This window comes from Eleutherodactylus coqui, chromosome 6 (genome assembly GCF_035609145.1).
Source record: "Eleutherodactylus coqui strain aEleCoq1 chromosome 6, aEleCoq1.hap1, whole genome shotgun sequence".
Taxonomy (NCBI): Eukaryota; Metazoa; Chordata; class Amphibia; order Anura; family Eleutherodactylidae; genus Eleutherodactylus; species Eleutherodactylus coqui.
Window position 1 is genome coordinate 221,545,553 of NC_089842.1, and position 23,633 is coordinate 221,569,185.

The 23,633-nt window shown below is 44.7% G+C and overlaps 1 protein-coding gene across 1 annotated transcript in view; it reads left to right on the forward strand.

The window, feature by feature from the left end:
- ARHGAP30 (Rho GTPase activating protein 30) overlaps positions 1-23,633 on the forward strand; it is a 46,531-nt gene extending 22,898 nt beyond the window's left edge. Inside the window, exons 2-12 of the mRNA XM_066608883.1 lie at positions 308-410; positions 538-682; positions 2,139-2,221; positions 4,112-4,219; positions 4,471-4,598; positions 5,009-5,174; positions 5,342-5,442; positions 6,418-6,495; positions 10,960-11,469; positions 14,006-14,331; positions 16,601-23,633. Of these exons, the coding sequence (XP_066464980.1) occupies positions 308-410; positions 538-682; positions 2,139-2,221; positions 4,112-4,219; positions 4,471-4,598; positions 5,009-5,174; positions 5,342-5,442; positions 6,418-6,495; positions 10,960-11,469; positions 14,006-14,331; positions 16,601-18,523 (3,671 nt within the window). The 3' untranslated portion in view covers positions 18,524-23,633. The remainder of the gene's footprint in view (positions 1-307; positions 411-537; positions 683-2,138; positions 2,222-4,111; positions 4,220-4,470; positions 4,599-5,008; positions 5,175-5,341; positions 5,443-6,417; positions 6,496-10,959; positions 11,470-14,005; positions 14,332-16,600) is intronic.

Genomic DNA, 23,633 nt, shown 5'->3' on the forward strand with positions numbered 1-23,633 from the left:
AGTTATGGGAGGCCTGGCAGATGTAGATTCCACTCAACCCACATAACCTTTCAATTGACCATATGGACAAAGCTTTTTCGATTCTTTCATTGGATGTAATTCTGCATGACTTCTGTTGTTTCACTGCTGTAAATAAATCGCCTGCTGCACCAACTAACAATTGAGTCTGAGTTTAAATCAGTAGATCCAATATCTCCAGTATGTAAGTGTGAGGATTACGGAACAGCAAGCACAGGTCTTCATTAGTGAAGACAGTTGAATGGGAGCAGATGTGCGAGATACCCATTTAATGAGTTCATGTGGTCAGTTCCTCAGGTTCTGAAAAGCTGCGCAGAGTTTGTAGAAGAGCATGGAATCGTGGATGGGATCTACCGGTTATGTGGTATTGCTTCCAATGTACATAAATTGAGGTAGGTACTTTTAAACTGCTGCAAATAAGAAAATGAATGGACAATAAAGAAGCTGAACCCTATAAAATGCTATACATTACTACACACATATAATACTATATCTTCTTCTGTTATCGTTCCAATACAGACAAGAGTTTGACATAGAGCGGCTACCAGAGTTAAACAAGAGTACCTACCTGCAAGATGTCCACTGTGTCAGCTCCCTCTGCAAAGCATATTTCAGAGAACTACCTAATCCACTGCTGACATATCAGCTCTATGACAAGTTTGCTGTACGTATATCAAGAATGCTTTGGTGTTCTTCAGAAGTTCCTACCTCCATAAAAGATACATTATTTCCATTCTTTTGACTCAACGGATGTCCACCCCACTGAGAACCAATCATATGTATCCGCTAAAAACAGTTACTTATCAGATGTGCTTAGACACTCATCAGATGTGCTCATCGTCCCTAGACACCACTAGATGTTCCCACCATCCACAGACACTCACTAGATGTGTCTCCCCCAAACACTTATTGGATGTGCCCACTCTTCCCACACAATCACCAAATGTGACTACTGTCACCAGACATGTATCAAATGTGCTCGCCACCTCTCAGGTATTCATCACATGTGCCTACCATCTCCCAAACAATTGTTAGATGTGTCTACTGTCCTTAGACATTCACCAGATGTGTTCATCACTCCCAAACACTTACTATATGTGCCCACCATACCTAGACACTCACTATATGCGCCCACCATACCTAGACACTCACCATATGTGCCCACATACCTAGGCACTTACAATATGTGCCCATCATACTTAGACACTTAATATATGTGCCCACCATACCTTGACACTCACTATATGTGCCCAACTTACCTAGACACTCACTATATGTGCCCACCATACCTAGACACTCACTATATGTGCTCACCATACCTAGACACTCACTATATGCGCCCACCATACCTAGACACTCACTATATGTGCCCACATACCTAGGCACTTACAATATGTGCCCATCATACTTAGACACTTAATATATGTGCCCACCATACCTTGACACTCACTATATGTGCCCAACTTACCTAGACACTCACTATATGTGCTCACCATACCTAGACACTGACTATATGTGCCCACCGTACCTAGACACTCATCGTCTGTTCCCATCATCTCCAAACACTAAAGTTGCTTCCTACTTAACATTCATGGCGTATCCATTATCAATGTAGACTCAAAGTCACAACCCTACTAGATGTAAAACAATAAATCATAACTAGAGATGAGCGAACGTACTCGGAAAAGCACTACTCGCTCAAGTAATTTTCTTTATCCGAGTATCGCTGTGCTCGGGTCTGAAGATTCGGATGCCGGCACGGAGCGGGGAGCTGCAGGGGAGAGCGGGGAGGAACGGAGGTAAGATCTTTCTCTCCCTCTCTCCCGCCCGCTCTCCCCTGCTCCCCACTGCGACTCACCTGTCAGCCGCAGCGGCACCCGAATCTTCAGGGACGAGCACAGCAATACTCGGATAAAGCAAATTACTCGAGCGAGTAGTGCTTTTCCGAGTACGCTCGCTCATCTCTAATCATAACCCATATGGTGAAATAGAGAAGACACTTTGAGAAAATGCTACAAGATATTTGTGTCCTGCCTCAATCACAGGACAGCCCCTTTGTGACTGATATTCGGAGAAGATTTTCTGGTTATGTTTGTTTCTTATCATTTGGGCTTTCTCAGGATGCAGTGGCTATACAGCTGGAGGAGCAGCGGCTGATAAAGATCAGAGAGGTGCTGAAGGAACTTCCACTCCCTCATTACAGGTAGAAACCCTGCCGGTAGCATTATTATAAGTGCCAGCAACAGCTGAAATAACATGGGCTCAGCCCACCAGACTAATGAGGGGGAGAGAGCTAATGGTTTTCAGTATTGTCTATGACTAAAGCCCCATTTACATGCAACGATTATAGCTCAAAATTCATTCAAACGATGTCTTTTGAGCGATAATCGTTGTGTGTAAATGTTACTATCGGTTACAATTTGGCCGAACGATGATTTTTAGTTCCGCATAAAAAACATCATTTGGCCAGCCAGTTGATAGAAGGAACTGCACGCTCTGATTATCCACAAGAGTGCTGATGACATTGTTTTCAGCTGCAGTACCACAGGAGAACAATGGAGCTGTATGCAGATAACAGACCACCCGCTGTTATCTGCATACAGCGAAGGGAGACTCATTTGCACGCAAATAAAGCTAATAAGCTATTAATGGGCATTAGTGCCCATCACTAGTTTATGCAAAATGATTGCTCAAACTGTAAATCAAGCTATATTTTGAATTAATTTTGAGTGATTATGTTTGTGTGTAAATGGGGTTTAAGGCTGTTTTTACACGGAAGGTTTTGTGCATTGCGAGATGCGTGAAACTCTAATCCATTATTTGCAATGTGTGTATTTACATAAAAGATGTTCTATATTTCTGCGATTTAGCAGAAAACTCATTATTTCCTATGGCAAGTTAAAAATTGGGGATTCGCAGAGAGGATCTAAAACTTAAGTTTTATTTGTGGGTCTAATTAAAAACAAGAGCAGATGTATAATCACACAGAACTATAGGTCACACCAACTAGTGTGATGGTATGCCACCTCAAGGGACTCAACAGCTTGGATCCTAAAAACTAGGAGGCAGCCTTAGGTTCCTACGGTACCAAAAACTAGTGTCGGTGGGCGTGTCTAAAGAAATGTGAATCAGTGGGAGGCGCACCGTTGCTGCTACCCCTCTCACCGAATAGTCATCTGTTTTCCAAGATAGCACTAACCCTCCCACTGTGCCCATTGTTAAATCTGCAATGATGAAATTGGTCCAAATAGAGAGCCGCAGATCTACCCCCTGGCAATGTTGGGGGATCAACAGACATGGGGGAGGTACACAATAAAAGTGGTAAGTGCCTCCTCCCCGCCACACAGCTTTAGTAGAATGCTGGTCTCCTCAGGTGCTGTAAAACAGCCACGATGCCTGGAGGTGACCTAGTGGCGTTTTAATGGGGGTCCAGGCTGGCAGCATCGAGATAACCTGGTGATCCTGAACCCCAAAAATTAAAAACGGTATCGCAAATCTAGGGTGGCGCAAATACATATGAAAATTAGTGCTCAAACTAACTAGCGCTCAGGCTCAACGCAATTCTGATAGACATGTATCTGTCTCGTTCGAAGGAGCCCAAAGAGAGCCACAGGATGCTTGTGAGTAAAGTAATAAACCAGATGATTGTGCCGTCCCACCCAGACTGTCCACCTACCATCTGGGTGGGACGGTACCAATCATGCCACCCCTAGTTCTGTGTCATTATATATCTGCTCATGTTTTTAATTAGACACACGAATAAAAGTTAAGTTTTAGATCCTCTCTGTGAATCCCAATCTATTAAGCATCTGTGATGCCCACTGTGAATTCAAGTTTAAAACTGCTCTCGACACCTGTACTTGTGAGTTTCATGCAAGTTTATGACTTCACTATTTGCTCTGTCCAGAAACATTTACTGCTCCAAGGTGGACACCCTCCAATGGAGCACACACTTGTTCCCACCACGGTGCACCGGCCTCATCCTGCATTTATACCCTGAAGCATTTCATGTTCACCAGTGTCATACAGTATAAAATGTGCAGGCAGAATAAGCCATTTAGAATGAGCTATACCTCTGGTCATTTTCTTCTAGGACCTTGGAACATCTCATGAAACACTTACTCAGAATGGCCTCATACAGTTCTCAAACCAACATGCATGCGAGGAACCTGGCCATAGTGTGGGCCCCTAACCTGCTCAGGTAGGCAGACGTGGTTCAGCCTTTGTTGACAGCTCATCCCTTGTCTCCAGGTTTTACCATCACATCCATCTTCTACTCCTATGGCAGATGGACCAGTATAAGATAGCAGGGAAGTAGGACAAGTGTTTAAATGTTTCCAACATAAGTTCTAGATATTTATTGTACCCTCACTGTCACACAACCCAGTGCTCTACTGTGACCCAAACTCAATCAAAGTGATCCCCATAAATGACTTCTGTTATCATTTATAGGTCCAAAGACATTGAGTCAACGGGGTTTAATGGCACCGCCGCATTTATGGAGGTGAGAATCCAGTCCATTGTGGTAGAATTCATCCTAACTCATGTGGAGCAGCTGTTTGGAGACTGGAGAAATTATGGTAGGTGTTCTCAAAGGAAGGTTATGACCAAAACAAGAGATACCCCCAACAACCTTACAGTTATCACTCACAATATTCTATCATCATCCCCCACCTCCCCAGTAGAAGTGCATACTCTCTGTGATGGTCATAGCCTTCTTTTCATGAAAATGAGCACTTCTGCAAATAACTTTTTCAGGGCTCCTACTATAGGAGGGTCACACAAAAGTCATTGGGCCACATCATGGTGTTCCACAGTTACATCCTCCTAAACCCTCAGCCCAGTGACCTATTCTTATATCCCCACCCCAGTGGCATCATTCAATAGCCCAACCACAATTACAGGTTTAGGTTCCTACTCCCAAGTGTCCAGCAGGCCAAAAATACAACCCATAGTTGTCAGACTGAAGTCTATATTGTTATCCTACCAGGAAAAGACAATGATGGCAGCACTTTAACCTCAATGAACTTGCCCACCTGTGTCCCTGAGGACTATTACCGCTCTTTGTCCTACAATCTACCGAACATGCTGAACCATGGGGATGGTCCACCACAGATTCGTCCGTACCACACCATCATTGAGTTCTCAGACCACAAGTAAGTCCTTATTATTGCCTCAACTAGAGCTCCTGGTTTTCTACATTGAAGACATATGGTCCTTAAGGATTTTGGGTGATGGGCATCTGTGGAGGGAATCCACATGTGAGGAAGTCACACTTCATGACTATAAAGAGACAGCCTTATAACTGTGACATTATCTGCAGGAGAAAGGGTTCTTTGAAGGCTAAGAAATGGAAATCAATCTTCAACCTTGGAAGGTCTAACCCAGATTCCAAGCGCAAGTCTCACAAACAAGAGGATAAAGGTAAGAGATTGGGGTGCAGGACAAAACAGGCCCAAGTCTCAGATCAGGAGTCAGCCGCCCATCCCCATCACTGCAATGTGTCTTGTAAAGTCTCAAGCATCTTCCAAAATCCGCACAGCTCCATCCCTTTGTTATTGCTGGGCCAGGAGGTCCTTCAAGCTTTGATCTCCTGCTGAATCTTGTTTTTGGATCAATGTTTCTTTTGTTGTTGTTAGCTGTGTGGTCGTTCACGACCCTAAAGGCGAGCTCCCTCCATGTTTTTCGGTTTTGCACTGCTTCTTTCAGTTATGTGATATCCATGCCAGTATCAGCCATCGTCTCCTTTGGTGGCCAGATCTTCTTTTGCACTGATCTGTCCAAGCATTATAGATTTTTCTTGCGGCTCTGCTCGCATTACATGACCAAAATCCATGAGTCTGAGTCTGGTCATCTTGGCCTCCAATGGTTTATCAGGTATTATACGATTCAGGACTTCTCTGTTTGTTACTCTTGCTGTCCAGGGCATACGCAGCAGCTTTTGCCAGACCACAGCTCAAACGCATCAATCCTCCTTCTATCAGCTTCCCTCGCAGTCCAGCTTTCACATCCATACATGGCTATGGGGAAAACGGTGGTTTGCACTATCCTGCGTTTAGTTGCTATACAGATATCCCTACTCCATATTTTGTCCATGTTTAGCATAGCGCTTCGCCCCAATGCTATCCTGCGATTTATCTCTGGCATAGATTCTCCAGCCTGGTCAATTTTTGAGCCAAGGAAGATGAAGTCTTGCACACATTCTATGGCCTCGTTGTTGATTTTGATGGTCGATGCAGTCAAAGGTGATTTTGATGGTCGATGCTTGTCATGGTCGATGCAGTCAAAGGCCTTGATGTGGTGCCGCGCCCTCGCCGGAATCCTGCCTGTCGCTTTGACTACTTATCTCAGTCTTTCCTGTATAATTTTGAGAAGGCTCTTGCTTCTTTTCTTTTACAGAAGGAAAATTTGGAAAAATGAGCCTCCGTCCAGCCAAGAGTATGGACTCCCTGAGCTCAGTGCCACATGCAACAGTTGGTGAGAAGACTTCTTTCCAATTTTACTATAATAGATCTGCAGGATCTGAAGGAATGGGTGGTTTTGTATGACACTTGGTGATTTAGCCTGCAGGGATGTAGAAGTGTTGGAGGTGCTGAGAACCAAGTAACGCCATAGAAGCCTCAGTGCTGTGGAGGCCCTCAGGATCTTACCAAGCTCCATCTACTCCCTTTTAGATTCTGAACCTCTTAGGGAGACCATGTCCCACATCTACTAAGCTGGAGTGAATGGGTCAGTGGCTTCTCACCTTTGTCTAGCGTCACATCTGGAACTTACACAGAATTTCCCACCTCGAGGGGGAGCTGACAGCATAATGTCCTATTATTTAGGTCAGTGTATAACAGCATGCAGAAAGCTTCTAAGCTCCCCCTAGTGGTGGGGGCAGATAGAATGCTATCATGTTACTCTACAGCCATGCAGGGAATAATAGCTGTTATTTATATAGCTTATATATTCTGCAGCACGGTACAGGTCAAAGGGCACATGTACAGTCATCAGATATTATGTACAGAATTAAACAACTTAAACAATAGGGGGTGAAGGTCCTGTTCACAAGAGTTTACAATCTATGAGGAAATGGGTGAAACGAGGTAGCAGTGGTCGTTCTGTACAGTGGAAAACAGTTAGTTTGGGGCACACATGTCAAACACAAGGCCCACCCCTTTTTTTTATGTGGCCCGCCACCTGTGCATCAAACCTAACAGGAATTCTCCTCACCCCACCTGCAGCTCCAGTCCAGCAGCGGCAATGCAGTCTGTGAACTCTGACCTCTCACATTTGGCATCTGTACGTGCTGTCCTGTATGCAGCGCAGACGCCAATATAAGAGGTCAGGGGTCACAGACTCAGCTGCGGCTGCCGGACTAGAGATGTAGGCTGGGTAAGTAGAAAGCTTATAGGGGTTCTGCCCGGCCAGAGGCCAATTACGAGATTGCTATTACTAATAGGACTACTATAGGGGTCACTATTATTACTGGGGCAAATATAGGGCACAATATTATTACTGGGGCCACAATGGGGGTCAGTGTTACTACTGGGGCCATTATAGGAGTCACTATTACTACTTGGGGCCAATATAGGGGGTCACTATAAATAGAATCATAGAATGGTAGAGTTGAAAGGGACCTCCAGGGTCATCTGGTCCAACCCCCTGCTCAGTGCAGGATTCACTAAATCATCCCAGACAGATATTTGTCCAGCCTTTGTTTGAACACTTCCATTGAAAGAGAACTCACAACCTCCCATGGTAACCTGTTCCACTCATTAATCACCGTCACTGTCAGAAAGTTTTTTCTAATATCTAATTTGTGTCCCCTCCCTTTCAGTTTCCTCCCATTGCTTCTAGTATTTCCTTGTGCAAATGAGAATAGGGCTGATCCCTCTGCACTGTGACAGCCCTTCAGATATTTGTAGACAGCTATTGTCTCCTCTTAGCCTTCTTTTTTGCAAGCTGAACATTTCCAGATCCTTTAACCGTTCCTCATAGGACATGATTTGCAGACCGTTCGCCATCTTGGTAACTTTTCTCTGAACTTGCTTCAGTTTGTCTATGTCTTTTTTAAAGTGGGATGCCCAGAACTGGACACAGTATTCTAGATAAGGTCTGACTAAGGAAGAGTAGAGGGGGATAATTACCTCACTTGATCTAGCCTCTATGCTTCTCTTAATACATCCTAGAATTGTGTTTGCCTTTTTGGCTGCTGCATCACATTGTTGACTCATGTTCAGTCTATGATCTATTTGTGTACCCAAGTCTTTTTCACATGTGCTGCTTAGCCCAATTCCTTCCATTCTGTATATGCTTTTTTTCATTTTTCTTGCCCAGATGTAGGACTTTGCATTTCTCCTTGTTAAATACCATTCTGTTAGTCACTGCCCGCTGTTCAAACTTTTCTAGATCATTTTGAATATTCTCTCTGTCTTCCCTAGTGTTAGCTATCCCTTCTAGCTTTGTGTCGTCAACAAATTAGATGTTTCCCATCAATTCCCTCCTCTAGATGATTTATAAAAATGTTGAACAACACTGGGCCTAGGACAGAGCCTTGTGGTACCCCACTTGATACATTCTTCCACTTGTATGTGCAGACATTTATGACCACTCTTTGACTTTGATCACTCAGCCAGTTGTGAATCCACCTAACAGTTGCCTTATCAATCCCATATTTTTTCAATAAGTATGGTATGAGATACTTTGTCAAATGCTTTACTAAGGTCAAGATATACTATATCAACCACATTTGCCTGATCAACCCAGTTGGTGGTTCTGTCATAGAAGGAAATTAGATTCATCTGGCATGACTTGTTTGTTACAAACCCATGCTGGCTCTGGTTAATTACTTCATTTTTATCCAAGTAATTGCATACATGCTGTTCAGTAATTTGTTCAAAGATCTTTCCCAGTATAGATGTCAGGCTCACAGGCCTGTAGTTTCCTTGATCCACCTTCTTCCCTTTTTGAAGATGGGGACAACATTTGCCCTTTTCCAATCCTCTGGGACTTCTCCTGTTCACTAGGAATTTTCAAAGATTATGGAGATTACTACTATTACTACTGGGGTAAATATAGGGCACACTATTATTACTGAGTCAATATGGGGGTCAGTGTTACTACTAGGGCCATTATAGGGAGTCACTATTACTACTGGATTGAAAGGAATCATGAAAATTTGTGGACATGGAGGCACAACTCTCATGAAATGGTATTCATGTAGGTAGTTTTACCCGGTTCTTCTTTATTAAAGATTTTAAAAAACTGCCAGTGTTTAACGCGTTTTGGGGACGCAACCCTTTCCTCAGAAATGACTGTAATGGGTGCTATATGTACATGATATAACAGATGATAGGTGAGATGAGATACAAAATAGAGACAGAAAAAGAAAAAAAAAGAGAAATACAAAAAAGGAAAAAAATGTATATACATCAGAATTAGAGCAAATACTTGAATTCCACATTGTGCATAATATAGCTTATATTCTAAAAAATATATAGACAATCAGCCATCAAAACTAATTGCACATTGGATAAGGGAAAGGGACTAAAGATGAGCGAACGTGTTCGGCTCCGCCCCTTTTCGCCCGAACACCGAACTTTGCGAGCAATTCCGTGCTCGGGCGAAAAAAGTTCGGGGGTCGCCGTGGCAGCGCGGGGGGGTGCGGCGGGGAGTGGGGGGGAGAGGGAGAGAGAGAGGGCTCCCCCCTGTTCCCCGCTGCTGCCGCCCGCGCCGCCGCGCCTCTCCCCGCCCCCCGGCGCCCCCCGAATCTTTACGCGCGGACACTGAAGTCCTCGGTTAAGCCGGTGTCCGGGTGCGTAAGTGTTCGTTAAGAACACGTTCGCTCATCTCTAAAAGGGACTTGTTATATGTATAGCACTAACTTATTCCGCAGCGCTTTCAGGTACTTTATTTATTACCCACCACCACCACCAGCTCAGTACTCATTTTACCAACCTCAAAAGGATGGAAGGCTGAGTCAATCATGAGCAGCTACCTTAACTGTGCAGGGATTGAACTCGCAACCTTCAGGCCGTGAGCGAGAGTTTAACACTCTGTACCACACAAGACCCAGGATAGTTGAATAAATAATGAAATAGATAATGAATATAAATTATAAATATTTTTTAAAACTGCATAAAATGAAGTCACACTGTGTGAAAAAATTTATGGAAGATGCTCATAAGAATCAATACATAAACACTAAGCACAAGTACTGGATTGTATATTAAGTCTCTGAATGAGACATAGTGCATTAAAAATATTTATAAAAATTTTACATAGTACATAACTGGATAATGTCTGTTAGGGCGGATTCAGACCAGCATGATGATCACCGCCGTATAACGGGGCAAAACAAAACCACTGATCTCTATAGGATCTCTATGGGATTTCAGTGGTTTCATTTTCACCACCTCATTTCCCAGACTTGATTTGTACAGCCGGGAAAAGATTGGACCTGCCCTGTAGTGAATACATCGTGCGGGGAGGATCGGGCGGCCGCTAGCTTCCTGCCTCTTTATTCAAACTCCTGCACTCTGTCGGCAAAGGAGAAGAAATCTCCCTTATTCAGGTGCAGCCACGCTCCATACCGAGTGAGGGCTCAGTCACACGGGTGCCGATCCGCCCGTGTTCCTGCACGATAACACGGCTGCACCGCTTGCGGATGACTCTGTGCATGACCGGCTCCATTGCCAGCCATGTGTTCTTTCTTAGCAGAAGGGCTATATTGATACATTGTGTCAGGGGTGATGCAATGCGTCAATTGCCGCTACATATCACACACCAGTCACGGGGGGACATACCACTGCATGGACAGTGGATGAAGCACTGAGGTCTACTCCTCTGTCCAAAAGTTAAGATCAGTTCTTATCCTCTATGTTTTTACATTTCAGTTTCCCTTTCATTGTATGTCTTACATGTAAAACTGAAGCCTTTCTTTTCTTACATTCACAGACAGTGATTTAGAGCAAAATGGCTTGGCATTACGGTCTCCCAGAAACCATCTCTCTCTTCGAAGAGAAAGCTTTGGGTCTCCATCCAAAGAGAATGTGGAGTTTACCTTCTTGGATTCTGAGGAGCAGTTGCACTCAATGGACACAAATGATGGAGATTATGAAGAAGAAGAAGGTCAAGCCAAGTCAGAGCCCACAACACCAAAACCAGGAAGGTCTACAATAACAGGGAACCCACAAGGCCGCTCACCTAAATCTAATCCAAGCCGAGCTGAGAAGTGCGTGGGTGTCCACATCTCCGGACCGTTCTCGGTTACTCTCCCCTTCCATATTACATCCAACTTATCTCGACTGACCAGAGGGATGGAGTGTCCAGGACTGAGTATAGTGACCCCACACAGGAGCGCTGAAAAGCTCATCTCACTGGAAGACAGTCTGTCTGTGGAGTCTGATGATGCAGAAAAAGCAAAACCAAGACAAGTGGTCGACAAAGATAGCAACAAGCACAGTGGTAAATATCGATCATACATGAGGAGAGGCTGAGGGGCAACCTCATTAGGTCCCATATTTCCTAAGATTACAGTCCAGTCCACTATACATGGTGAGAAGCTGAAGAGTGACGTCAAGGGCGTAGCTAAAGGCTCATGGGGCTGGGTGCAAAAGTTTATCTTGGGGCCCCCCAACTTCTCTTAAGCAGAGGCATAACTTGAAGCTCCTGAGCCCTAATGCAAAACTTGTAACAGGGCCCCCAACTATAATGCTTTATTCATAGTACTGGGCTCCCTATATGGAGAAGAGAGGCCTTATGGGCCCACTGAGGATCCTGGGCCTGGGTGCAACCGCATCACCTGCATCCACTATAGCTACACCAGTGGGTGACGTCATGGGGGTCACATATCCTAAGATTACAGTCGACTATACAGGATTAGAGATGAGCGAGTATACTCGCTAAGGCACATTACTCGAGCGAGTAGTGCCTTAGCCGAGAATCTCCCCGCTCGTCTCTAAAGATTCGGGGCCGGCGCCGGTGACAGGTGAGTTGCGGCGGGGAGCAGGGGGGAGCGGGGGGGGGGGGAGAGAGGGAGAGAGAGATCTCCCCTCCGTTCCTCCCCACTCTCCCCCGCCACTCCCTGCCCCCCGCCAGCCCCCGAATCTTTAGAGACGAGCGGGGAGATACTTGGCTAAGGCACTACTCGCTCGAGTAATGTGCCTTAGCGAGTATACTCGCTCATCTCTATACAGGATTATAGGCTGAAGGGCAACTTCATGGAGTCACATAATCTAAGATTATGGTCCACCATACATGATGAGAGGCTGAAGAGTGACTTCATGAGGGTCACATATTTCCTAAGGTTACAGTTCAGTCAGAGATTAGCTCCTGCTGCATCAATGATGCATCATGGTACATAACTAAATAGAATAATAAGAGATTTATAGGTCTGAGTTACAAGTCTTTTACGGGGCACTCATCTAAAGAAGACATGATGAATCATGTCCATGACATCTTGGTCTGAAAGGCAATGAAGGCTCCATACTGGAAGTGCCACTATGACCTGATCCATAACATATGAGGCACAATAGGTTACAATATAGGATGCTCCTTTGGAGGCCTTGATGTTTGTGTCTCATGACTACTCCTGGTCTCAGTCTACATGCATGTTGTCAGTCCATATATCACAATTAAAGAGCAGCAGTTGAGGTACTAAATTCAATCCTTACTCACACAAAGATCATCTGATCAAAGCGTTTATTCTGAGCATAGGCTCCACAGCACAGCAACGTTTCAACCATTAGCACGGTCTTTGTCAAGCATGACCGTGCTAACGATTGAAACATTGCTGTGCTGTGGAGCCTATGCTCAGAATAAACGCTTTGATCAGATGATCTATGTGTGAGTATGGATTGAATTTAGTACCTCAACTGCTGCTCTTTAATTGTGATATATGGACTGCTGAACTTTAGATCCTGCTGTCCGGATTTCTGCATTGAGCGTGCAGCACTGTGTGAAGAGTCTGCTCTTCCTGAATGGAATCTGAGTGTGGCGCCGCTGTACTATCGGTGAATTGAAGGTCTACATGCATATTGTCAATCAAACTACTAATGCCTACTTGACCGTGAATATGTATGTTTGTGTGTAGGTGCTTCTCATGCTCCGCCCCTGGTAACGTCATCACAGGTTCTACAGTATATATAAAACACAGAGCCTGACAGACAGAAGAACAACACCGTTAGGGCTCTCGGAAGGGGAGGACCAAAATAACAAAATGAGAATACAACTAAGCCATTATTATCTCAGACACAGCTCAGCGGTCCTGACAGAAGACAGCGACTTACCCCCACCACAGAGATCCAGTGGGCTGAAGGACCTGTGGTGACATCACTAATGAGGGAGAAGCCATTGTGCAGTTTGGTAAAAGAGATCCGGTGGGCTGAAGGACCTACGGTGACGTCACTGCTGTGGGAGAAGTCATTGTGCAGTTTTGTGAAAAGTACTAAAAAGTGGATAAGCCGACAGCAGCCACCAGGACCTGTGATGATGTCACCGTCATGTGATCACCTGTGTGGGTGGAGTCAGGGATCACATGCCATGGGGCTGATCACTGTAGCCAGGAGTCTGCTGAGGTGGTGATGTCTGGAAATCAGCATGGAAGTACCACAGTTGTGTCTGTGTGATGTGTGTGAATTAGGATGCATGTAGTAGAGCTGTATGTGTGATGTGTAGGGATCATAATGGATGTACCATGTAGCACAGCTGTGTGGCCAGTAGAAACACTGGTACTATAATTTTCTAATAATTATTAGTCTTTCATAAGTAGAGGTTGGATAATTGCACCCTTTCTTTATAAATCTTCCTGTTTATTTGAAAGAGTCACCAGCAATAAAGCAGAGAATGAGCATCTGAGCACGTAACTGCTGCATCTTCATATAATGGTGACAAGGAATGGTCACTGGAGAATTCTAATAAGCAGAGAGCTCCTCATAATGACATCCAGCAGCTTCTTTAATTGTGATTGTCATTTCTGTCATTCTTCCTATTTCCGGAACAGGAACCCCAGCAACAGCAGAGACGAAAGCAGAGAACGCTCGAATCTCATTAGAGGTCCAAGAAGGTTTCTGCTCAGGAACAGACACCCCAGCTACAGAGGAGTCCAAAGCAGAGAACGTTCAAATCTCATTAGGGGTCCAGGAAGGTTTCTTCTCAGGAACAGACTCCCTGACTACAGAGGAGCCCAAAGCAGAGAACACTCGAATCTCATTAGAGGTCCAAGACACCTTCTCCTTCTTGGATGTCCAGGACACCAGCATCGAGAAATTACCAGAAAACACAGTGGACAGCGAGATGCTGGAGTATGACCTACACGCTGTGAACAAGGCAAGTATTCCCCCCCCCCCCCCCCCCCCACCTACCCATCCCCAAATATTAAGCATCCCATCAGGACATTTTCTACTTCAGCTCATAGACATCCTCAATATTGCTGCTGTAATCTCTAATGTCATTGAGATGCCAAGTATAAGAGACAAGGAATAGCAAGGAGTACTATCTTCTGTGCCATCAGAGGCTCAGTCTGAGGTGCTTTCCTTTCCCCATGCTTTACACTGTAGTTCTGCCTGCTCACACTAGTTGCTGTGCATAAGCTATTGCATGGAAAGATGCTCACGGCACTTATTTCATACAGGACCGGTCTGGAAACTTAGCCATAGTACTGAGTATTATAACCCACAGCACTGAAACTTTAGCATTTCCATATACTTTCATGCCAGGCTTAGCTGTGACACCAGCCTCTCTGTAATTATTTGGATCAGGGGTCGGATACAGATGGAAGTAAGCTGGGGGGTTAATGGTGTGTGACAGTAGTATTAATTTTCTGAGTAGGAACTGATTGCTGGTGTTCAGGCTCGGAGTAGGGTTGATACCGGAAATCCTGGGTTCTCATTTCAGGTCCATTATTGTGATGTTGTTCCAGACATCTCATTTCTCCTAATTAATTATACAAAAAAGGGAGAGAGAAAAAGAGAGATAGGAAAAGAGAAAGAAAGAAAAAAGGAAGAGAGAACACAGGAGAGAGAATCGGAAGAGTGATGAGGAGAGAGGGAGGAGAGAGAAGGGGAAGAGCAAGAAAAGGGGAGAGGAAAAGAAAAGGGAATAGGGGGAAATAAAGAGAGGGGAGGAAGAGAGAAAAAGAAAGAAAGAAAGAGGGGGAGAGATGTGGTTGGGAGACAGGGTAGAGAAAGGGGGAAGGTGGGGGTTAGAGGAGTGGAGAGGGAGGTAGAAAGAAAGATAAAATAAGAAGGAAGAGAGACAGGGGAGAGAGGTGGAGAAAAGGAAGAAGAGACAGAGGGGGGAAGAGAATGGGAGAGAGGAAGAGAGATAGGGAAGAGTGAGAAAAGGAGAAAGGAAGAGAAAGGGGAATAGAGGGAAATAAAGAGAAGGGGGAAGAGAGAGGGGAACAGTGAGAAAGAAAGAAAGAAAAAGAAAGAAAGAAAGAGAAAGAAAAAGAGGGAGGAGGAGAGATGTGGGGGAGACAGAGGGAAGATGGGGGTTAGAGAGGGGAGAGAAGAGAGTGGAGAGGGGGAAGGAACGAGAAAGGGTAAGAGGAAGAGAAAAAAGAAGAGGGAAAGAAAGGGGGTCGAAGTGATAGAGAAAGTGAGAAAGGAACAGAGATAGGAAGAGAGAAAAGAAGAGAAAAGAAGAAGCAAGAGAGAATGGAAGAGAGAGAGGAGGAGAAAAAGAACAGAAGAGAGGAAGAGAGATGGGAAGAGAGAAAGGGAGGGGAAGAGAAATGGAGAGAGGGTGGAGAGAATGGGGAGATAGAAAGGGGAGAGAAAGAAAAAGGGGGTGAGAAAGGAAGTCAGGAAAGGAAAAGAGGAAGAAAGAGAGAACAGAGAGAGAAAGAAAGAAGAAGAGAGAGCGATGGAGTTAGGAAAAGGGAAGGGGGAAAAGAAAGAGAGGGGAGATAGAGAGAGGGTAAGATTGAGAGGGAAAGGAAGAGAGAAAAAAGCTGTAGAGAGGAGGAAGAGAGAAAAACTCCCCTAGTAAAGGAGAGGAAGGGAGAGGCTGCCTAGTTGAATCAGTGCTACTGCTCCTCTTGCACGGAGTATCCTAGTGGGGCAAAATGTGTACAGCAGATGCTCTTCCCTTATAGTCCTCGCATTAACATGGCCGCCTTGTTTATGGGGATCTTGTGGACTGCAATTTAGTGTGGGGGTGAAAAGGGTGACTGCATGAAGATAGTGCATGATCAGATATAACCCATTGAAAATTGTCATCAAGTGGAGTTGGTGCTGCTCACTTCTGTAGTTCAGATTAGTGAAGGTGAAGTCAGTCTTATGTCCTATCAATCTCTTCATGAAGGCATCACACTGTCAGCTCTGCTGCATCTCTGTACAATCTACTGCTAATTAGAGCCCCTCAGCTTCACCTCCACATGTCACTGACTGCTTAATTATGGGATGAGAATCCGAGGTCACCTCCAGAAAATGCCTCCTGTGCTCTATCAGTGCTGTATGGTCAGTCCGAGCATCAACCCCTTGAAACCTCTTTACATTTGTCACCTGTCCTTACTGCTGCTCTAAAAGGACCATACATTCTATAAGTCATATAAGTCTTACATCACAGTCTTCTATTTGCTGTTGTCTTCCAGATGGAGGAGTTTTCCGTGGAGCCTCCATCAGATTACCTGTGTGTAGAGGATGACCCTGAGTCCATGTACTTCATGCCCACTGGCTGTGTGGATGAGGTCGGACATTGGAAGGAGATGCAGGAGAGCCTAGAAGACATTTATCTGAGTGCACACAATGACCTTGATCTAATAGTTCAGCTGAAACCAGAGAACATGGAGCCATCTTCAGAGGAACAGCACTGTATACTAAATGAGAATTTTCCCTCAAATACAGGCCCAACAGAAGGGAACCTTAAGGAGGATGCACTCGGGCTTTATAATATATCCAACAGTCAGGATCACCCACTGAGGGCTTCAGAAACACAATGTAATGAGATAGACATTATTATGGTGAATGAGCTACACGGCCAACATTGTAACCCAGATGATGGAGCTACAATACAGCATATGGTCTGCATAGAAGAGTCGGAATATATAACATATATAGGCCCGTTTGTTCCTAACAATGAATTACAGGAGGACGCAGGCTTCACAGACGGGAACAACATGAACATTGTCACTCCTGAGAATAGAGTTGCTATGTCAGAAGCTACAGAAATACAACACAAAGCACTCGACCAACAAGACAATACGGAAAGTGTAAAAAGTATAGAATTAGAGGATTGCTCTGCACCCCCCAGGCATGAAAGAGCTGCAAATAACATGGACTGTACAGCAGATCAGCATCATGGAGATCAGAGACAGGATGACGACATACCAGGGGCACCAATGCCATCCCAACAACCAATGGCTCTCAACATCCTGCTATCTGATGCCACACTGGAAAATGACAGCTGTGAAGATGAAGACTCAGATGCAAAAACTGCTGATTCCTCCAATGAAGGCGATGCTTCATCAATGACATCTGACAGAAACACCTCAGAGAATCGTCTCTCCAGAACAGAGAGCATCTCTAGAATCAATTCTTCCCCAGAACATGCAGAGATACTCCAGCAATACTGCACCAAAGGAACATCTGCAGAAGAGTCCATCACTGAAAATCATCATGGATCTGATGATGACAATTCTTATTGTCTGTGTGCATCTGATGAAAAAGCTGTGGAAGACAATCAACCATGCAACGAGATAAACCCAACAACCCCTGAGGAAATGCTGAAGGATTCTCAAGAAGAAACAGATCATGCCCAGCCAAATGAAGATAATGAAGCCTACCCTACAAAGAAGAGGCTACCTGATGTCTCCAAGCCTCCTGCTGCCATAGACTACATTGTCCCTGATGGAAAGCACCCTGATGGAAGTGTAACCATGAGGCTAATGGCCACCACCAATAAAATCCATCAAGCAAAGTCTGTTCCTATTGTGCCACCTAAACCACAGTTCGCCAAGCTGCCTCCAGCTCTAAAGGGTAAGATACAAGTCGGCTCCTCATTATCTACAAGCAGGGAGACAAGGTCACCAAAGTCAGAAAAGACCAGCCACATGAAGACACCAGAAACATCTTCTGACACAGCATCAAAGAGACGATCCAGTTGGAGGAACGCCACCAGCATTTCCTTTGATACAGCGATGGCACTGGCCAAGGAACGGCAGTCTCAGAACCCAGTCAGACGGATGCAGACATACTGTATGGGAGATTCCTATGAAGTTATAGACAGAACAGACTCTGCTCCCCATGGTCCAAGGTTCACGGTGAAGCCGGCCTCTAGCAGAACACACAGACCTATCAGCTGTATGTCCCTGTCTTGTAGTGAGGGAGAACAGCATGGACCTAATACTGTAGAAAAAGACACCATATACGATGCCCAGTCCATATCTGCCCACAAACCTGATGACTACTCAAAAGAAAACTGCCACAGGAACAGACTAAGCATGCCAAGGCTAGGTGAACCATGTGTTGGGGATGATCAAAGCAAGTGCCACCAACAGCGCCGGTCATTGCTTTAAGAAGTTCCCCCACCACCACTGGGGTCACTAATAGACTTCTCTTAGACCACTTTCACGAGGCCAAACAAATCGTGCAAGATTTGTGCGATGCGAGACGCACAAATCTCGCACGAATATAAACCCAATTCTTTTGTATAGAGTCATACACACAAGCAATTTTTTTCCCGCTTCGCATAGCGACATGTCCTATCTTTTGACGTTCCCTCAAAATGCCTTGCCCCTTTGTTTTCAATAGGGCTGGAAAAAACATTGCACGGCGTGCAAAGTGAACATGAGTGTGATGCGAGGTTTCCCATTGAAAACAATGGGAAAGACTTGCCGCGCCAGAGGGTCGATACTGCCCTTAACACAAAAATGCCTCACTTCTGCAAGGACATCACACGTTCCCAACCGCGATATCAGGCGAATTTCATGGCCCGATATTACACTCACCCATGTGAAATTAGCCTTAGTAGAATCAAACTGCCCATGTATAACATGTATGAGCTTCCGAACAATGTTTTATAAAAGAGAATGACAATTAATAAACTGATGCAGTCCTACTGTCACCACAACAGATGGCACCATGCAAGCTCACACCTCATGAATGAGATCCTACACCTCCCATAATATAACATGCACACAATAAGACATCTTCACCAGGTACAGGTGATCACATCAGGAGATGTGCACAATGAGGTTCATTGTACAACAAGGTCATGTCATAATGAGGTCCCATTCGGAGGTGTGTATAATGATGTCACATAATAATGAGATCATATAAGGAGATGTGCACAATACGGTCATGTCCCAATGAAGTCACTGTCCCTGTAGTACCCCAATAGTAATGGTGACCCCTCTAATACTGCACTCTGTAGTACCCCACTTGTAATGGTAACCCCTCTAATACTGACCCCTGTGGTGCCCCACTAGTAACGGTGACCCCTCCAATACTGCCCCCTGTAGTACCCTATTAGTAATGGTGACCCCTCCAGTACTGACCCCTGTGGTACCCCACTAGTAACGGTGACTCCTCCAATACTAACCCCTGTGGTATCCCACTAGTAACGGTGACCCCTCCAATACCAACCCCTGTGGTATCCTACTAGTAACAGTGACCCCTCCAATACTGCCCCCTGTAGTACCCCACTAGTAATGGTGACCCCTCCAATACTTCTCTCTGTGGTACCCCATTAGTAATAATGACTATATCGGAGAATGTATAGTTAATAACCACCCTCTGCTTTCTGTCACTGAGCGGGGGCGGATCAAGTATTTTATTTTGGGTTGGCTGAAAACTCTAAAGGGGTGTTCCTATTCTTGGGCTATCATGTCTGCGATGAATGTATCTGCATCTGTGATCTGACCACCCCACTCGGAATTATGGAAACAGCATAGCTCACTGTGCTTCTCTGTTTCCATAACTCAAATTCACTTCAATGAGACTTACAGAAACAACATAAGGCTGTCACCTTAGAAGTTCCTGCAATAACTGTCAGGGAGGTCAGATCACAGATGCAAGTATTCCCATCTAAGCCATGAAAGAGATGGAGTACGTCTTTAAGAGTCTTTTACATGGGCCGATAATCAGAAATGAATGTTCATCCATCATTGCCCCATATGGAGGTGCTAGCAGTCAGCCAACAAAAGAGCAAATAGTTGTTTGTAAGGACATCACTTCTTTTAGACAACACCAAAGCACATCCTCCTATGTAAACATGGCAAATCATGGTTGCTCTGGGCAGAAAATCTGCCAGTGAAAAAGTGCCTTCAGCGACAGCCAGAACTGCCCCTCCACCTCCCCTCCCGCTATATCTCTTCTCCTCCAGTATCTCACCCTGTATCTCCACTCTTTTAGTATCTTCTTCTACCCAGTATCCCCTCTCATTTCTCCTCTACCCCAGTATCTTCCCCATATTTTCTCTCTTGCAGTATTCCTCTCCATATCTCCTCTAGTCCAGTATCTCCCCCACCCCCATATTTTCTCTCCTCCAGTATCCCCCATATTTCCTCTTCCCCAGCATCCCCAGGATATCTCCTCCTCCCAAGTATCTTTTCCCCGTATCTGCTCTCCTGCAATATCTATTTCCACCCAGTATCCTTTCTCCTTCAGTAGCTTCTCTCTTCAAGCATCTTCCCCTCATATCTACTCTCTACCAGTATCTCCCCCTCTGTATCTCCTCACTTCCTGTATCCCACTCATATTTGTATCCCCTCTCCTCCAGTACTCCCCCCATATCTCCTCTCCCCCAGGATTCATTTCCGCCCAGTATCCTTTCTCCTTCAGTATCTCCTCTCCTCCAGCATCTTCCCTTTCATATCTCCTTTCTGTCAGTATGTCCTCTCCTTCAGCATCTCCCCAACTGTATCTACTCACTTCCAAGATCCCCCCCATATCTCCTCTCCACCAGTATCTCCTCTCCTCAATTATCCCCCCACCCCACCCCCGTATCTCCTTTCCTGCAGTACCTCTTTCTGCCCATTATCTCCTCTCATCCAGCATCTCCTATAACCTGGTGATGAATGCCACCTGGACCGTGTAGACAGTGACCTGGGACCAAGTAATAGAAATGGAGGTGGAGCAGTGGGAGGAGTTAGTACAGTTAGAACTGGCAGAACTGTTAGTAGGGATAAACGTAATATAAAAAAATAACCTTTTAAAATGTATGGTAACTACTGCTACAAGTCCAACCAAAAAGGGGACAAATGTTAGAAGTCTGACCAATAAGGCGACTAATGCTAGAAGTGTGACCAATAAGGCGACTAATGCTACAAGTCTGACCAATAAGGCGACTAATGCTAGAAGTGTGACCAATAAGGCGACTAATGCTAGAAGTCTGACCAATAAGGCAAAAAATGACACAAGTCTGACCAATAAGGGTACTATTGCTACAAGTCTGACCAATAAGGCGACTATTGCTACAAGTCTGACCAATTTTCTAACCTCACTCTCCCCTCCTTTGCATCTGTCAGGTCTTTGATGTACTAGAGGCCAAGGAATCCTGCTCCACTGGCAATAAAGCTAGCCATTATCACAGAAGTGCTAAATGACCCCCTGGTGGTGTGGATTGACATCTTTGTCAGTTCACACAGCCAAAGCCATGCAAAGCTTTTTATTAAGATAATCTTTTAATAAAAGTTATTGGGTCATCTGAAGGGCCTAGCCCGATATGAATTATATTTTCAGAATCGGACAGGCCAGCTGAACAAAACGCATCTACACGTTGCGCTACGAACTTAGTAACACCTTGAAATGACATATCTGCGCACCAGGGCATAATCTGCATGTCACACTTGGTATATGAAATGAGAATGCTTGGTCTGGGCAAGAATGTGTGCAAGTGGGTAAGTAACTGACTCAGTGATAGAAAGAAGAGGGTGGGTATAAATGCTACATACTCTGATTGGGTCACTGTCACTAGTGGGGTACCACCGGGGGGCAGCATTGGAGGGGTTACTAGTGGGTACCACAGGGGGCAGTATTGGAGGGGTTACTAGTGGGTACCACAGGGGGCAGTATCAGAGGGGTTACTAGTGGGTACCACAGGGGGCAGTATTGGAGGGGGTACTAGAAGGGGTACCACAGGGGTCGGGCCCTATTCTTTGTAATATATTTATTAATGACCTGGTAGAAGAATTGTACAGTAAAATATCAATATTTGCAGATGACACAAAACTATGTAAAGAAATTAACACAAGAGAGGACGCAAGGAAATTGCAAGAGGATCTGGGTAACACCCTGAAATGACATAGCTGCGTACCATGGCATAATCTGTGTGTCACACTTGATATCATTGAATAGATAAAATCATGACTAAAATTATGCTATATTCAGGATCGGAGGGTCTCCTGCCGATATATGGCCAAAATGGGGAATTTTGATTTGAAGTTGGAGGTTGGGCATAAAAGTGGCACTTGAGGTTTAACACTGATAAAAGTCATGCAAATAGACAGGAAAGGCGGGCAACAAAAGTGAGACTATGGAACTCTCTGCCTGAGGATGTGGTGATGGCGAATTCAATAAAAAATTTCAAGAGGGGCCTAGACGTCTTTCTTGAGCAATACAATATTGTATGTTACAGTCATTAAAAACTTCAAAAAGGGTTGTTGATCCAGGGATTATTCCGATTGCCAGCTTGGAGTCAGGAAGGAATTTTTTCTTGTCTGCTTGTCCTACCCATCCATTGGTGGGCCGACGCCCAAGGCTTGTCCTGTCCCCTTCATCTGTTGGTAGGCGGACACTAAGGCCTTGTCTTGTTTGTCTGTAGGTGTACTGACACCTTATGTGAACAATGTCTTGTTTGTGGTTTGCTGCCTTGTTTGTATTTGCTCTGTCTCTGCCTGTTACCATCTAGAGCGAGCCAGGCACCTAGATTCCAGTGTAGAGCCATCCCTAATGGTACAATCGCCCTACCTGTAGGCAGGGTTTGCTGGTTGTGAAGTCTTGTTAGTGTTGCGACTCAAAAGGCAACGAGGACCCTTGACGTGGACTTGTGAGCTTATGTACTCTGGCCAAAATACAAACCAATACCTCGTATTTATTAGCAATTGCATCTGCCTATGTGTATTGGTTTATTGGTAAGTATTTGGCCACCTGGTATTGGTATGCACATCTGATTTATGTTTCATGTCCGTTTGTGAGTGCATCCCCTTCCCATTTCTCATCCAGCCCCCTAAAGATTGTGTTCATGTAAGTCGCTGTTCACATGGCTTGCACAAATGTAACGTGATTTTAATGTTCACATTTTATCCAAATTTGAAAATTCAGACAGAACCCAGACCATTGAAGTGTTATCAGTTGTACCAACTTTCATTTTTTTGGCAAGTCCAAAAGCTTGCTATAACATCATGTATTTTTGTTAGCCATTAAAAAGTATCATATCTACAAGATTATGTGTTTTCTTTTACTGAGAACAATCATGCTTAAAAAGGAATAAAAAAAATACAACATCTGACTTTAAACACACATACGCTAGCAGTGAAATAGGTCAGTTCTTCACTGACCAAAATCGCATTCGCCCGTATAAGGCCTTAATGGATGACTTTATTGCTTTGCATTTCACCTGCCATTTCATCAGTGGAGAAGAAATATTACGATAGCTTCACATGTAGTGGAAATGCTGCACATTTA